Here is a 17,997-nt window from a genome sequence, read left to right as displayed (position 1 = left end):
CGTGGTGACGCAAATCAAAGTAGCCAATGAAAGCGCAGCTTCTTCCGCAACGCCCTTGTAGGAAGTCTTTCAAAAGTCTCCATTTTAGAATGAAATACATCTCCCAGAATGCAATACTACACGCGTTGTTTCCATGGTAACTTTGTTGTGGTCCACCCATGCTGGCGTTATCCTAACTTTCTATGGTTAAAGAACACTTAAAATCATGACAATGGTGACGACAATTTAGAAAAGTATTCGTTTATTATGTGGTTAAATTTTAATTGTCACTCTATGCACTTTCGTTAAACTTCGTTTCAAGAGGTCAGTGTTTGTACTCTTCCATCTGATTGGAATTTGTAGGTTTTTATCTTGTTTTCTGAAGCCTTGAACATGTTTGGATCTCCAGTGGACTTTTCTTTTAAGGAGCTCAACACAATTCCAGGTGTGTTTCTACAGTGCATACTATTATATTTGTTTGAAAGTTTTGCTTACATCACACTTCTTAATTTTTAGGTCAGAATTCATTTTCTGCTGTTTCAACATTAGAACGCATTTTATTTCCCGAAATGGGGCACGTTTTCGAGTGAAACAAAATAGAACAGAAACAGAATAGAATGCTTTAACGAGTCCTTCCTTTGAGTCGGATCTTTCCAATGAATCGGTTCATCTGGTTCACAGAATCGGTCCGAGCGGTTTTGACTGATGGTGGGAAAAATTACATTAAGAAGACACATTAAAAACAGATTAGTTTATATATATATATAATTTTACATAGCCTATAATATATACATATATATGCTGTATATAGAACATTACAAAGGATTTATATTTCATATAAATGCTGTTCTTTTGAACTTTCTATTCATCAAAGAATCACGAGGGGTAAAAAAGTGAACACTTTTCTTTTAACATTAATCAGAATGTTACTTGAGCATCAAATCATCATCTGAATGATGTTGTTTGGATTAGAAATGCAAAAAATATCGTTAAATATATCAGTAAAAGAAGCACTTAGAAGGTTGTGGTTTAAAAATAAACATTCTGACATAAACACTCTGTCAGCTACACTGTTTACTTATATTTTATTCACGGACATTTGTAATAACCTATTCACAAACTGTTTGCTCAAGCGTAGCATTTTCTCGGAGTTCACTGTGTATCAGCTGCTCCCTGAATCGTGTAGTTCAGTTTTCCACATTTATTGTAGGCCTATGTCATTATGTCAGTATCAGTATTTGCTTTCTACCATGCACAAATAAAAATGTCACTGAACTTGCTGTGTAATTGTAGCAATGAGCACTCAAATACACCAAACCAACAATTACTAAAAACACACACAAAAACCAACAATTTGCACTGCTCCCTGAATCGACGCGCTTGTTCATTTGTGGATGTTAACTGAATCTGTAAATCAGCTATGCTGTTTACTTCTGAATATTATACACTCACCTAAAGGATTATTAGGAGCACCATACTAATACTGTGTTTGACCCCCTTTCGCCTTCAGAACTGCCTTAATTCTACGTGGCATTGATTCAACAAGGTGCTGAAAGCATTCTTTAGAAATGTTGGCCCATATTGATAGGATAGCATCTTGCAGCTGATGGAGATTTGTGGGATGCACATCCAGGGCACGAAGCTCCCGTTCCACCACATCCCAAAGATGCTCTATTGGGTTGAGATCTGGTGACTGTGGGGGCCATTTTAGTACAGTGAACTCATTGTCATGTTCAAGAAACCAATTTGAAATGATTCGAGCTTTGTGACATGGTGCATTATCCTGCTGGAAGTAGCCATCAGAGGATGGGTACATGGTGGTCATAAAGGGATGGACATGGTCAGAAACAAGGCTCAGGTAGGCCGTGGCATTTAAACGATGCCCAATTGGCACTAAGGGGCCTAAAGTGTGCCAAGAAAACATCCCCCACACCATTACACCACCACCACCAGCCTGCACAGTGGTAACAAGGCATGATGGATCCATGTTCTCATTCTGTTTACGCCAAATTCTGACTCTACCATCTGAATGTCTCAACAGAAATCGAGACTCATCAGACCAGGCAACATTTTTCCAGTCTTCAACTGTCCAATTTTGGTGAGCTCGTGCAAATTGTAGCCTCTTTTTCCTATTTGTAGTGGAGATGAGTGGTACCCGGTGGGGTCTTCTGCTGTTGTAGCCCATCCGCCTCAAGGTTGTGCGTGTTGTGGCTTCACAAATGCTTTGCTGCATACCTCGGTTGTAACGAGTGGTTATTTCAGTCAAAGTTGCTCTTCCATCAGTTTGAATCAGTCGGCCCATTCTCCTCTGACCTCTAGCATCAACAAGGCATTTTCGCCCACAGGACTGCCGCATACTGGATGTTTTTCCCTTTTCACACCATTCTTTGTAAACCCTAGAAATGGTTGTGCGTGAAAATCCCAGTAACTGAGCAGATTGTGAAATACTCAGACCGGCCCGTCTGGCACCAACAACCATGCCACGCTCAAAATTGCTTAAATCACCTTTCTTTCCCATTCTGACATTCAGTCTGGAGTTCAGGAGATTGTCTTGACCAGGACCACACCCCTAAATGCATTGAAGCAACTGCCATGTGATTGGTTGATTAGATAATTGCATTAATCAGAAATTGAACAGGTGTTCCTAATAATCCTTTAGGTGAGTGTATTTCATTTTGATGCGCTTAACGTTATCGCTACTGTGTAATAGTAGCCTATGCTATTCACCAACTAAACATATCCTATTCAATGCGTTCACGGTCTCTTTCACGGGCATCATTTGTAGTTGCCTATTCACAAACTGTTTGCTCAAGCGTAGCGTTTTCTCGGAGTTCACTGTGTGCTTTCTACCATGTACAAATAAAAATGCCACTGAACTTTTGCTGTGTACTTGTAACAATGAGCACTCAAAACACCAAACCAACAATTAGCCTACTAAAAACACACACAAAAACTGATTTTGCACGGTCATTTTGCACTAGTATTAGAATGATTTCTGAAGAATCATGTGACATTGAATAAATGATGTTGAAAATACAGCTTTGATCACAGGAATAATTTACATTTTAAATGTATTCAAATAGAAAACAGTTATTTTAAATTGTAATAATATTTCACAATATTACTGTTTTTGGATCAAATAAATGCAGCCTTGGGGAGCAGAAGAGACTTCTTTCAAAAAACATTGTATGGAAATGTGAAGAGGTTCAAGTAATTTATTACATTTCTCCTCTGAAAGAACATTTATACACAAATTATTATCAGTCTGTATAAATGTGCACAATTATTGATTGCAGAGCGTTGCTTTTCCTCTAAAGCACTATTAACTTTCTTTCTGTCCATCCCCTTTTCTTCAGACATTCTTTCTGATGTGCCGAATCCAGGCGCTCTTCGGCTAAAGCGCGACTCAGAGCGGAAGTTCCTCAGCCAGACGCTCAGACTCAACAACAACTTAATCTCAGACTTGTCGGGTCTGACGGACACAGTCTCTGCTCTGTTTGCTGAGCCGAACCGTCTGGCCTGGCTCGACCTCTCCTTCAATGAGATTGAACACATTGACCCAGTACGCACTTCACCACCTGTGTCTAGCAGAACAGTTTGTGTGTAGATTATGTACTATACTAGAGGATCTACATTGACATGTCATTCTCTCTCTTTCCGTCAGGTCCTCACACAACTTAAAGAGTTACGTTTGTTGTATCTCCATGGAAATCGTATTTGTAAGTTGTCGGAAGTGGATAAACTTGCTGTGCTGCCATCCCTCTATACCATCACTCTACACGGCAACCCCATTGTGACCGAGCCTGACTACAGGTATGGTTGAAGGTCAAAGGGCAGTTAGATACACAATCAGGGCCTAAAACTATTTTTTTCCCGCACCTGCCAATGGCCGGTGACTTTGTATCGACCATTGGCAGGTGTGACAAAAAGAAAATGTACCATCTTGGTATTTTTTTTTTTTTTTACAGGTTACAAACTGTTTTGTAAAAACATTCAGTAATAACACCAAAATTTTAGATAACTGTGCAAATTCACAATTCTCTACTCCAATTCTGATACCCCAGCTAAAACTACTAGCCTAACTAATATAAATTAAAAACATTATTAAAGACAGTCAGTAATAAAATAAGAACAAATAATCATATTACAAGCAAAAGCAAAAATAAACACAATATAGTAAAGATGCAAATGAAATAAACAGTGCTTTTTAGGTAGGTCTAACAGTAGTTTTCAGCGACAGAAATGTAATAAAGTAAGCAAATGTAAAATAACACTGTATAGGCTAGTCTATTTTTTTATATAATTATGTCGTTCACATTTGTTAACTTTCATGCATTGTTAGAATTCCTAAAACTTTAAATATTCAAGCCCAAGAAGACGTGAAAGGAGCTCATTTCGTTACTCACGCGCTGCACCATGTGGAAAGTTTTGTGTGCGCACCCATCCGAAGTCTCACTGTGTGAATACTAAACTCTGCTCTCTTTCACGTCTTCTTGCACTTGAGCGGACAATTTAACACAAAATGATATAAAAAGATAGCGAGAATACTAGTAAACATAGTCGGTTATGTCTTAAGTGAACGCAAACAGTTGAAAAAGTAAATGCATGTGTATCAGTATATTAGATCTGTGCATTCGCTCTTAAAGTGACAGCAGCCTAATATTCCTGCTACTGTGTGTTTTTAATGTTGGACAAAGTAGAAAATCACTCACTGCTCTTGACTGAATAACCTTCGTAACTTTAATAAGCATTCATTAATAAGGATGCTTAATTTATGCAGTGAAGACTATGCAGTGTTATTTTACATTTGCTTACTTTATTACATTTCTGTCGCTGTATCTTTAGTATATTGGGTGGCAGTGGCTCAATGGTTCATGTAGGTTGTCTACAAACCAGAAGGTTGGTGGTTCAATCCCCGGTTCCACCTGACCAAGTGTCGAGGTGTCCATGAGGAATGAATGAGTGAATGAATGGGTGAATGTTAAGCGCTTTGGTGGCCATGGGTCTGTTGAAAGCACTATATAAATGCAGTCCATTTACCATACTCGCCAATGCTTTCTTTTACTCGCATTTGGCGAGTGTTCATTTTAGGCCCTGTGCACAATTCAGGGAGCAGAAGAGTTTCCAAAAGTTTTTGGAAAAGTCTTTTCAGTTTCCATTTTTCACCCTTAAGTCGTTCCAGATCTGTTTGACTTATTTTGTTCTGTGCAACTCAAAAGTTCAACAGAAAGCAAGCAGCATGTCATGACTGATGGCGAGTTAATAACAGAACTATAATTTTTGCCTCAGTACAGTGTTCATGCAGTAAACACATCTTGCCGTATCTGAACTCTGTGATTTTCCTCTGTGGATCTCTGTACAACAGGTGCTTGGATCCAGTTACAAACCTCTGCACAGCAACAGTAATCACATATAGTTCTTCTGATACACACGCGGCAGGTGCATGTGTTAAGACCTTTCCCAGCCCATGGCCTATAATCAAGGACAGGTCCAGGTCTGGTCTCACCCCACAATCAAATAGAAAGAAATAAGACCATATATTTTGCACAACAAAGCCTATTTTATGCACCTTTAAGAGTTTTTGGATTGAAAGTATGTTTTAACGTCAAGCACAATTCCCCCCTAAATTCTCATTACTGTAATGCGAAAACAAAATATTTATACATCATGGATTTATTTGTTGTACTTCCATTAATTAATGAAAAATGTCATTAAAAACAAGTGTTATGAAACTGTTAAAATCTTGCTTTTGGGGTCAAATTCATGGGACCGTGGTGTAGTTCGTTTATAGCCTACCTTTAGCTTTTTACTTCAGACGACTGCATTTAAGCTTCAAAATTCATAAAAGTTGTTCATCTGTGAGAATTATCTTGATGGCCAAAACATAAAAGTATCATAAACTTTTGTTGATCACAGAGCTTGTTTTTAGCGATAATCCAACAGCCTATGGGAAAATCCTATGGGTTTTTGTTGAGGGAACCAGCGTGATGCAAACTGCTGGTTGGCCTACAAAGTGACATCATACCTGCACCAGTCGAGCAATAAGTTGCTGGATGCAGTTCACTTAACGGCCACCGGTGTCGCTAATAACTAGGGCTTCTGAATTCTACACACAGACCCTTTAACAAAGCTAGTTAAAGGGCTAGATCACCCAAAAATGAAAATTCTGTCAGTAATTACTCACCCTCATGTTGTTCCATCCCCGTAAGACTTTCGTTCATCTTCGGAACACAAATTAAGATATTTTTGATTAAATCTGAGAGCTGGATCACTCCTTCATAGGCTGCTAGGTAACTTATATCTGCCAGCCCAGAAAAGATAGTAAAGACATTGTTAAAATAGTCCAAGTGACTACAGTGGCTCAACCTTAAGTTTATCAAGCGACGAGAATACTTTTTGTGCGCAAAAATAATGACTTTATTCAACCATCTCTTCTCTTCCATGTCATTCTCCTAAGCTGTTGACATAATGTAAAGGCCATTGCACACTGAGTCCGAAATTCGCATCTGAAATTTTCGCACGTTAAAAAAAAAAAAATCGATCTCACGTTATGTCAATCACGCTTGCACACTGTCTACGAAACTTTCGTCCGTAATAAAAAAATTCGGATCGGGTTTGATTTTCTGCGTTTTCCGCATCCACAGCCAGTATTTTGAGAGGGTTTTTTGACAATTCAGAGCCACGTACCGTACAAGCGAACGACAAAATCCAGCTGTTCTGTCTGCCCAGCGCGTGTGTGTGTCCATACCTTAGATACTGCCAGTCTCTGTTCAGGATCGATTAGTTCACGGAAATTGGTGGTCTTCTTTTTAATATGTGGCTCTAGTATCGCTAGCAAAGCATCAAACTGTTCCACTGACATTCTGATGTATTTTGAATCGCTCGGGATAATTTCGCAACTCCTTGATAAGGAGGTGAAAAAAACTCTTTCCTCTCGGCGCAATCTCAGGATTGGATGGACCCAATATTTCCTTTTTCTTTTTCTCTTTTTTAGAAGAAAGAGGGCAACAAAATCATCCTCACTGTGTTTTTTTCCGCAAAGGTTTAATAAATATGCATCGGACTCAGTGTGCAAGGTTTCTGTGCGTGACGAATTTTAAGGCTGACGAACACGAAAAAACGCATACGAAAATTTCAGACTCAGTGTGCAATGGCCTTTACAGCGCAGCGCTTCTGGGTTGTACATCAGAACGTAGGCTCACTATTGGCTGACGCTGGTCATGCGTGTGATGCTGGCCAATAGTGAGCCTACGTTCTGACGTACAACCCAGAAGCGCTGCGCTGTTACACTACGTGAACTCACTCAGGCCCACACAGAAGAAAATGAATAGTTGAATAAAGTTGTTATTTTTGTGATTTTTTGCGCACAAAAATTATTCTCGTCACTTGATAAACTTAAGGTTGAGCCACTGTAGTCACTTAGACTATTTTAACGATGTCTCTTTACTAACTTTTCTGGGCTGGCAGATATCAGTTACCTAGCAGCCTATGAAGGAGTGATCCAGCTCGCAGATTTCATCAAAAATATCTTCATTTGTGTTTCGAAGATGAACGAAATGGAACAACATGAGGGCGAGTAATTACTGACAGAATTTGGGTGAACTAACCCTTTAACAAACAGGACCTTATTGTAAAGTGTTACCAATTTCTCTGTTATGAAGTGTTGAATCGCTCAGAATTGTGTATAAAATCACAGACGAATGTTCTGTATTCGAGGTATGATTATTCCACTAAGTTGCTTTTCTGCCTCTCTTCCCAGGGCACATTTGATCGCCACCCTTCCTCATGTGAAGATGATTGATTTCAGTGCAGTGACCAAACAAGAGCGAGAGTTGACTTCAGTTTGGCAAAAGAAGAGAAACCCGCGCAAATCCACGAGTCAAAGCAAAGTGGACTGAGCCTTCCTCATCCGACACCCTGTCATGTTACAGATGGCTTGGCTTTATGTCTAATAAACAATGTTTATTAGCAACGGTTTGATCTACCACAGTTAAGTTGCCTTTACTATAACCTCATCCAAAACCGTATAATGATTGCAGGGCTGGAGTTACTTTAGTCACCTAGAGTGTTTCTTCATTAGCTGTTGATGAAGCCACATGGATAAGTGGTGAAACACCTTAAGCAACAGAGTAACGTCCACTAAAGCAATCTAGAAGTGTTGCATGCAAGACAATGAATGAAGAAAATACTCTCATTGTACTCGCCACCAATGTATGTCTGCACATTCAATAAAATAAAATAATACTTTACAATTTTGAAAGTCTTTAATGCATAATTTCATTCAACAAAACAGTATTAACAGAATATTGAGATTAAATTTTTGGTACTAGCCTAAGAAACGAGATCTCTGTAAATCAGGTAGTATTCCACATTTAGGATAACAAACAAACTTGAACACTTATTAGTTCACTGCAACAAAAAAACAAAACAAAAAAAACCCCATCTTGAGTCTTGCAGCGTATTTTATCCCTTTAAAAACCTCAAGGAAAGATAAATGTGCCTTGCGACGATCTAGAGAGCCAATGGTGCCACACGGTCTGTATGCGTGCAAAAATACATAAAATCAAAAATAAATAATTACACAAACATACTGTGTGGCATTTCAAACTCGGTCAGGAAAGAGGGGCAGTTCACTAGTGCTTTCCTCGTCTTTCGGCACAACAGAAGAGAAAAAAAAATAGTTTGACTATGTTAAAGCAACTTCATAATATATTTTTAATTGTTTTTATTACATTAAAAGTGGAACAGGCTAGGTAAAAGTGTCCCTGTTTGCTTAGCTAAAAACAAGCCACTGATCGAGAAGCCTTAAACTAAGGCATAATACAGCCAGGGGGCGCCGTAGAGCCGTTTATGCTTCCCGCTAATCATTCTTCTTGAATCATTTTACACTTTGTACATTAAAGGCATTGACACAAAAACTTCCTTTACAAACTGCCATTCGAACCCACCGCCTCATCCAAAACTCTGTGATTTGACAGTATGTTTACTTGTTAGACAGGCCTCACTGCCCTGGCTCGGTTTAATCAGCGTCCGTGTTTTCCGATATGACTGCCTGACAGTAAAAGAAACCCTTTCCCTCCAGTTACAGCAGAGCCGCTTTAAAGGATTCAAAATGAACCGCAAATGAACCAATATTTTTGATATGACATGGCGCGGCACGTCACTTGTTCTGTTAGCCTATATTTACACTCCACCGCGACATGGCAAATGGAGAAAAATGGTGCCGACTAGTTAAAAACTCGAATTAACAAGGTCTAAAGTTGCAGGACATCCCATACTTTGAGTAGGTAACAGTAATAGACTCAAATGTAAACCAGCCGGGAATCAATTTGATTGACTTTCAAGCTGATCAAGAACAAGAGAGTTCAGCTTCCAATGAAGAATTAAAATAAAAAGTAAAAGGGTTACGTGTGTTACTCTGGTTAGACAGAGGTATTATTTATGCATGTTGCCCATATTCATCAGCATCCCAATCCTGAAACACAGTGCATACATTAATGGGATTTAATTAGGAATAATGAACTCTAAACCACAGTGATTCCAGGCGAATGAATGAATTACGTGCAGAATAACGTGTGTAAAGACGACCCCGCCGAACTGAGTAAAACTAGTACAGGTATAAATGTGAAGTCTGGAGTCTCAGTTTAACAATGTCGAATCAACTGAAAATCCAACAGAAAAAAACAACAAGAAGAACAAATAAAACTAAAATATGCAATCGTAGCAGCTTGACACGACTGTCGAATTTGACATTTTTGTTGTAAAAGGTTTGATTAATGCATGAACACACACCTGAAGATCTACCGGTAACTGATCAAATGCAACTCGTCACAGAAACCGCTGGGATCAGACGGGTTTCCCCTCTCGGATCTGTTCTGTGGTCTCGGGTGACGGATTTACACAAAGAGCTCTGGTTGGGGTGAATATGTTTATCTGCAGGACATTCAGAGAACAAAGACATGGGCGTCTGCATATCAAGCAGTTTGGAAGGAGAACAGAGGAGTGAAAAGGGCCAGAAAGAGAGACAGAAACAGAGAATGTGGGGAGAGGACAGGGTCCATTTTTTGAATCATGGTATAGCAAACTGCACCACCAGCTCTTCCTTGGCATCTACTTTGATTTGTGAGATGGCGCTGTAGGCGTACGCAGCGATCTTAGAGACCTGAGGAGGAAAGAGCACAATAAATAAAACAAAACACTGTCCAGTGAATTCTAGTGCATTAATGTGCAATTAATGTTCTTAAATTCTTAATTTATACACAGTACTGTGCAGAAGTCTTAGGCATGTTAATATCCCCTGAGTTAATATATAAAACTGAGACAAACTAAATCCAGAAGAACTGCGGGAACGTCTCTGAGACGCTTGAAGAACCCGTCCTGCAAAGCTCCCTGAAAAACTATGTGCAAGTGTACCTGGACAAAAGCCGTTTTAAACACAAAGGGTCGTTACACCATATATTGATTTGAATTAGTTAATAGAAGTTAAATCATAAATAAATTCAATTTGTGATTTTATTTTTGAAAGCATTCTCACTTTACAGCATTTTAACACAAGTGCCAGTACTTTTCACAGTACTGTAGCTTTGCAGGAAGGTTTCTTCAAGCATCTCGGAGACGTTCCCGCAGTTCTTCTGGATTTAGTCTGTCTCAGTTTCTTCTGTTTCTTCATGTAATCACAGACGGACTCGATGATGGTGAGATCAGATCATACCGGCTGTTGTCAGACTCCTTGTGCATACACAAATCTCACTGGATTATTACAGTTAATGGCAAAAAGAATGTTTGGAAATGTAAACTGATATTTCCTACTGACACACTACAGCAAAAGATATAAATAACTGACGTAAAACCAATTTTTTTTGGGGGGGGGGGGGGGGGGGATTAACATGCCTAAAGGCCCTTTCACACCGGATGCGCAACGAAAAAGCGAAACGAAAAAGCGAATAGTTCGTGTGCGAATAGTTTGCGTCAAAACCATTCACATCAGCCGCGACGCGAATTTGCAACGTCTGTGACGTTCAGAGAGCTTCAACATTCCCAAACTTTCGCGCCGACAGCTGAGAAAACATGGACACTTCATCATCATCATCCAGTGAAGACGAGCTTTTCATTTTCTTTAAAAGACAGAAAAGAAGGTTTTGGGTGCAACCAATCTTAAAGAACAGAGTCTGAAGGGGAGCATGCTAATTTGCACAGTTTTTTTGCGTCTTCAACTAAACACAGTGGGTTTTGTAATGTCACTACACATTACATGTAACGCACGAAGTTAAAATCATTCGACTACAAACTGTAGATATCACACAAAGAATATATAGTATACTAAAAGCAGCCCTAAATAGTTTCACTACATTTTGTTACATGTTCAAAGTAAACACGGTCTCTGTCGCTTTCTATCCCAAATGTAGTTTAGCCTGCTAGCCTACTCAGCACAGGACTATACAACGACTATCACACAACATACTCACAGTCGTGATAACTGAGTTGGTTGGCAATGCTACGCCACACATTGTCTTTCAAATCGTTGTCCTTGTAGTGTGTGATTGGCTGAAGCCTTTTCTGTCGCCGCAAAAGTAAAAAAAAAAATCGACATCGAAGCGGAAAAAATAAAAGTCGTTTTTTCGCCGCAGCACATTCGCGTTCGGTGTGGAAGCACTAATAACACAAACAGCTGATCAAAAAATAAACCCATCGCGCGAATTATTCGTGCGTCAAAATCGCATCCAGTGCGAAAGGGCCTTAAGACTTTTGCACAGTACTGTACACTACTGTGAATATAAATACAGTACTGTGACCCCGTATGGTCATGAAGAGTTATATTCAGCAAGGATGCATTACATTGATAAAAAGTGACATTTATAATGTTACTAAAGATTTCTATTTCAAATAACTGCCGTCCTTTTAAGTCATCAGAGAATCCTGAACAAAAACGTATTACCGTTTCCACAAAAATATGAAACTGTTTTCAACACTGATAATAATCAGAAATGTTTCTTAAGCAGCGAATCAGCATATTAGACTGATTTATGAAGGATCATGTGACACTGAAGTGCCTCCCAAGGAATGTCTTTGCAATATTTGTATACGCCTCCAGTTGCATAAACCACTACGACTAGCCTTACAAGTTAAGCATCCATTTTTTCTTTAATGTCGTGTCATAGGGTGATTTAATAAGGTGAAGCCGACCTGCTGTACGTCTGCGTAGGGCACCAGGTCAGCGGCGAGCACCTGGTGAGGTTGGCTGGTCAGTGACGGGAGAGGAACCGGCTTCTTCTGAGACAGCGTTCTGCTCAACACCTCCAGCTTGGTGCTTTAACACAAACACACATCATTCAGCTCAATACACACATTTAAAAATGCACTACACAGGAAACTTTAACAAATGGTGAACAGTTACATAACGTTGCCTTGTTAAAGGGATAGTTCACCCAAAAATGAGAATTCTGACATTAATTTCTCACCCTCATGTCCTTCCAAACCCGTAAGACTTTCATTCATCTTCATGAACACAAATGAAGATCTTTGACAGCTACACAACTGACACTTTCAAGCCCCAGAAAGGTAGTAAAGACATCTTTAAAGTAATCCACGTGACTCCAGGGGTTTAACATTAATTTTATGAAGCAACACGAGTGCTTTGTTTGTGCAAAAAAAACATAATTTACCACTTTATTTACAAAATTTGAATCTCCAACGCGCATTCACGAGAGAACCACGACACATACAGGTTCAGGATCAGAAAGCACTCAGATTTCATCAAAAATATCTTCATTTGTTTTCTGAAGATGAACGAAAGTTTTACAGGTTTGATTCGACATAATGATGAGTAATTAATGACAGAGTTTTCATTTTTGGGAGAACTAACCCTGTAATTTATTCAAATCTGAACCTAAAATACTGATGATGTTAAGAAAGTTGGTTACACTTTATTTCGATAGTCCACTTTAGATTTTAGTCTTAGTTTGCAACTACATGTCAACTAACTCTCATTAGAGTATTAGTAGACTGTTAGGGTTCGAGTTAGTAGGATAAGTTGACATGTACTTGCAAAGTTACTTATAGTCAGTTACTTATAGTCACTGTTAATCTGTTGTGGGAACAATAAATTAAAGTGTTAGCAGATATCAAGCAGACAGTAATACTACTAATGACTGCATGTAGTTGCAAAGTTACTGATAGTTAATAGAATGTCTAAAGTGGACATTTGAAATAAGGTTTTACCAAAAAAGATGTTCCACATATAGCGTTGCATGGTTATTTAGGTAACAAACCAACTTGAACACCGTTAGCACACCGTAATAGAAAACCAAAAGAAACCATCTTGTGCATTTTATCCCTATAAAAACCTCTAAGAAAGAGAAACGTGACTTGCTATGATCTAGTCTACTGTATATGGCATTTCAGAACAGCAAACACACCTGTACTGTCTAGCCTTGTCCATGTATTCATGTTGCTCCATGCCTTGAGAATCCACAGCCGACACGTCAATTATGTTCCTACCCAAGAGAAAAAGAAAAGGTTTTCATCCACCAACAGCCCTAAATGCAGAAAACTGTGTATTTTTGTCTTGTTTCCAGTCCAAATATCTAAAAATTCTTAAATCAAGATGCATTTACTAAAGTAGTAAAAGGCCATAAGATATTATGTCTTGTTTTCTAGAGAAATAAATCAAAATTAAGAGAGTTGTTGCTTAAAAAGCGCAAAATTATCTGCCATTGGGGTAAGAAAAATAATCTTAATAATATCATTTTTCTCGCCCCATTGGTAGATAATTTTGCTTATTTTAAGCAACAACTCACTTAATTTTGATTTATTTTCCTAGAAAACAATATCTTATGGCCTTTTACTATAGTAGATGCAACTTGATTTAAGAATTTTTATATATTTGGACTGGAAACAAGACAAAAATACGAAGTAAGAGCAGCATTTTCTTGCAGTGTGTGCTGAATAAGGACAGGACTCGTACAGGGCTGTGCGCTGCAGGATGACCGTGAGCAAGGCCTGCTCGTCTGTGCGGTTGGACGTCAGGCTGTCTGCGTTTCGCTCCGAGCCATTGGTGGGTTTTCTGTCCAGGTTTGGGTCAGGAATCAATGGCCTCACCTCGTCATTCTTCTGCACAAAAGAGTCGAGAGGTCAAAAGCATGATCACGGAAAGACACACCAGCACACATCTTTAAGAAGGCAACACTGACCTTAAACAGTGACTGAACAGCTATTTGTCTATGTGATGATAGTAATGTCAGTGACAATATGTGAACCTGGATCACAAAACCCAGTCACGAGTCGCACTGGTATATTTGTGGCAATAGCCAACAATACATTGTATGGGTCAAAATTATCGATTTTTTCTTTTATGCCAAAAATCATTAGGATATTAAGTAAAGATCATGTTCCATGAAGACATTTTGTAAATTTCCTACCGTAAATATATAAAACATTTATTTGAGTGAGTGAATGCAGCACAATCACAAACATAAATGCACAACTTTAAAGGAGATTTTCTCAATGTTTCAATTTTGTAAACCCTCAGAATCCAGATTTTCAAATTGTCACATCTCAGCCAAATATTGTCCTATCCTAACAAACCAAACATCAATGGAAAGTTCATTTATTCAGCTTTCAGATGATGCACAACTCTCAATTAAAAAAAAAAAAAAAAAAAAAAAGGCCCATGTGACTGGTTTTGTGGTCCAGGGTCACATATGTGTGCAGCTATTGGTTCCAATTAACATTTCAATGATATTTATGAATCTTACTCTGAAACGTAAATGCTGCAAAGTTTTCAAAAATAAAGGGATGTTTAACGACACCAAATGCTTTGTAAAAATCAACAACAAAAAATATTAGAAACCCACTCCCTTGAACCACTTCCCTAAAATCGAGTGACAATGTGTCTCACTCGTCAGAGGCGGAGCAAGTTTTTACATTTTGGGTTGAAATCAAATTGAGTTGACTTTAACCCCGGGTGGCTTCAGGTTGACTGAACCGGTCATAAGTATACTGTAAGTTGCTCTGGATAACAACATCTGCTAAATGACTTCCTCTTTCATATTTCCCAGACTCTGCAACAACTTACAAACTTGCATCACTTGACCCTGCACAGAAGTGATTTATACAAAGACTGCTTTTTCAAACTGTCAGTGAATCATGTATAGAGGACCTGAAACCATACTTGAGTAAAAGTACAGACACCTTACAACGAAAATGACTCATTACAAGTCACTGATTTCAATACAACTTTAGTAATTGTCTTAAAGTACCTGATTTTAACAGTATTTTACTCATACTGAATGTAGGCTCAAAGTCCTCAACACCAGAGAGACATACCATTGAAAAACAAGAAACTGTTGGTTTGTGAGGAGAGCAATCACATGTTTATTCTCTAAAATCAAAATAAAACACCTCAAAATTGCAATAAATCAAGGTCAACACAACAGCCTCAGTTAAGCTCAAGTGCTCAAAAAGGGCATAAAAATACAATATCCTTCAAAAAGGTCTCTTCCATATGACAGATACATAAAATAATGCGGAGTAAAATTAAATAGTCAAAGCCTAGCACTGGACAAGCTGGTTTCGGCCTCTCTCATATATGAAAATCCTGTGATTCAGAAACTACCTGGTAATGCACTGGCAGTCGTGTAAAGTAGCTTTGTTGACAAGTTTGGGTGAGTAAAGGCGAAACACATGATCTCGTACCTTCAACGCCCTGTAGATGGTGATATCCCTTCTTTATAGCACAAATAAACTGCTGCAGAAAAAGATTGGTGCCATGCAAAATGTACCAGGTAAAACTGCATTACTAATATAATTGAGTAAATGTAGTCAAGTAGAGAATAAAAATTGCTAATATCTTGGATACTCAGTAAAACTACAAAGAAGCCAAAAAGATAAAGTGACTAATTACATTTACTCAAATACTTTACACCTCTGATAAAGATCATTTTATAGAGATTTGGCCCAAAAAAAGTCTATTAAGTATTTTATGGCTTAAAAACAAGTTGAAAAAATACAGTGTAGTCCAAAAGTACAATAAATAATATGTTTTAAACGTTTGATATAATAATATTACAGGGTAACAATATGAGAATTTAGAGAAAATTATAATGAGAATATATTTGTATTTGGAATTTGTATTAGACTTTTAAAAAATCATGAATCACAATTTATTTCACTGTACTTCATTACATTTGCTCAGTAATTACATATATTTCCAGGCCTGGATTTGAAACCCCACTGATATCAATATCACACTTTCCATGACATTGGGAACCCTGAGTACATAATTTCCTCATTCATGACCACATTTCAGATCCAGGGATCAGATCCACACATACTCTCAGTTTATGACATTTCATATGTCTAATCATAATGGATCCAGCACTGAAGCCAATAACTTTGATTAGAAAACCAATCAAATGAAATGAGGCATTAGAGTAAGTTTGGTGTAGTTTTGAAACACACACACACAGCATTGGCCTGTTCGTGTAGCCAGAAATACAAACACACACCAATAATAATAATAAATATGTGATGTATGTTATTGTTGCAGGAATACAAACGCCACATTCAGCAGTTTTTATGGCTGTTATATGTGTCTGTTGCTCAGATCTCCTCTACCTGCTCCGACGTCTCGCTGTCGCTGCTGAAACAGCACCCCATGATACACGCTCAGCGGGTTCAGGCTCTCTTCTGGGCGAGTTTCTCGTCTCCTGAGCGGGTTTTATTATTTTGTTTGCTGGCTGTGAAGATCTTCGTTGCAAACGCAGGGACCATCACATGACAGCACTCCCAGCCGTGTCACGTGACTTCCGTTTTAACTACCCTGGCACGTCATTTCCGTGACCGAGAGCCGTTAAGTTCGTTATCGACTGATAAAATATAAATAAATAAAGGCGTCGTAGGAGATTTCAGTGTTTTACTCTTATTAGTTTCTGAAATTAAACAAAAACGTGTCATATTCTACGCGATTGTTTCTCATTGGCTTAATTTCAGGCGTGATATTTTGTAAAACACCTTAGTTGGAAGAAAATATTGACAAATATAACGTTATTAATAATATATTAATGTAATTATGATGAACTTATTGGCTTATAATAAGAATAAACATATTGGCTTTGTAAAAGTTTAGCTCTCTATCCAACTATTTTCTTATAGTAAAACATTTGTAAATGTTTGCAGTTCTACTAATTACATGAAAACTAAAAACCATTGTGGGATGATTATGGGATTAAAAAGTAACTTTACCAAAATGACTATATTTCTAAATAAATAATTAAATGCTACACAATATAAAGTCACATCTCTCTCCCTGTTGTGTTTTGCTTAGGCTACTGCAAATAGGTAATTGTTGTTTCATGGATAAATAGCTTTGTGTTAGCTTTTGTGTAATAAAGTATGTTGTACTTTATCTAGCCTATGTATTTAAAAAAACAATACTGTAACTGTAATTGGGTGAAGTTGAATAGAATATATTATTATTGTGTGTTATTAATTATTATGATAGTGTATTTGCTTCATAACAGTTTTTTTTAATTATGCTTCCACTTTACAAACAAACAAACAAGGTCCATAAACAATTTTCTGAATATAACACTTGATCAGCCTTATAGGTTAGCATAGCCAGTAACAAAACAGAAAGATCACAATAAAACAAACGAACAAATAATTCAATAAAATACAAAATAAAATTTGAAACAAATAAATCATAAGGGCTTTTTTAATTAAATGATATGAATCCAAAATAGAAATCAAATTAGAACGTTTTCGTGTTCTAACTTATTTTAAAGATTTGCACATAGAGTTTAACCTTATTCATCCACTGGTTAAAGTTGGGCTTCAATTTAAATCTGCACTCATGAATGAAAAACTTTCCAAGACATAACAAGAAATGTATAACAAAATCACACTCTTTATTTTCCAGACAAATACCAAACCTAATTAACTTCACAGTGAGTGGTGGAGGAGAGTTCACCCTCCCTGGACAGTTCTGCACATCTCTCTTGCTGATGGAAGGCTGAGAGT

The 17,997-nt window shown here is 37.9% G+C and overlaps 2 protein-coding genes across 4 annotated transcripts; one reads left to right on the top strand and one right to left on the bottom strand.

The window, feature by feature from the left end:
• The first annotated feature begins 98 nt into the window (after positions 1-98).
• lrrc51 (leucine rich repeat containing 51) lies at positions 99-8,231 on the top strand. 2 transcript variants are annotated; one of them, XM_079887085.1, is made up of 4 exons: positions 99-424; positions 3,336-3,541; positions 3,644-3,792; positions 7,739-8,231. In XM_079887085.1, exons 1-4 carry the CDS (start codon positions 373-375, stop codon positions 7,875-7,877), a joined length of 546 nt encoding a protein of 181 aa, XP_079743211.1. In that variant the 5' UTR covers positions 99-372; the 3' UTR covers positions 7,878-8,231. The 2 variants fall into 2 exon arrangements, with proteins under 2 accessions (XP_079743211.1, XP_079743212.1); XM_079887086.1 differs by lacking the exon at positions 99-424 and adding an exon at positions 621-687 and having other exon boundaries at positions 7,739-7,963.
• lamtor1 (late endosomal/lysosomal adaptor, MAPK and MTOR activator 1) lies at positions 8,225-16,786 on the bottom strand. Of its 2 annotated transcripts, none has more exons than XM_079887087.1 (5): positions 16,594-16,786; positions 13,943-14,088; positions 13,395-13,472; positions 12,163-12,286; positions 8,225-10,141 (listed from the first exon to the last, which is right to left on the bottom strand). In XM_079887087.1, the coding sequence occupies exons 1-5, from the start codon at positions 16,633-16,635 to the stop codon at positions 10,049-10,051; spliced, it is 483 nt and encodes a 160-aa protein (XP_079743213.1). In that variant the 5' UTR covers positions 16,636-16,786; the 3' UTR covers positions 8,225-10,048. The 2 variants fall into 2 exon arrangements, with proteins under 2 accessions (XP_079743213.1, XP_079743214.1); XM_079887088.1 differs by having other exon boundaries at positions 13,943-14,085.
• Between the last annotated feature and the right edge of the window lie 1,211 nt (positions 16,787-17,997).

This window comes from Squalius cephalus (genome assembly GCF_949319135.1).
Source record: "Squalius cephalus genome assembly, chromosome: 11".
Lineage (NCBI taxonomy): Eukaryota > Metazoa > Chordata > Actinopteri > Cypriniformes > Leuciscidae > Squalius > Squalius cephalus.
Note: the sequence above shows the minus strand (reverse complement) of the source record. Positions and strands in the feature narration are given on the sequence as shown.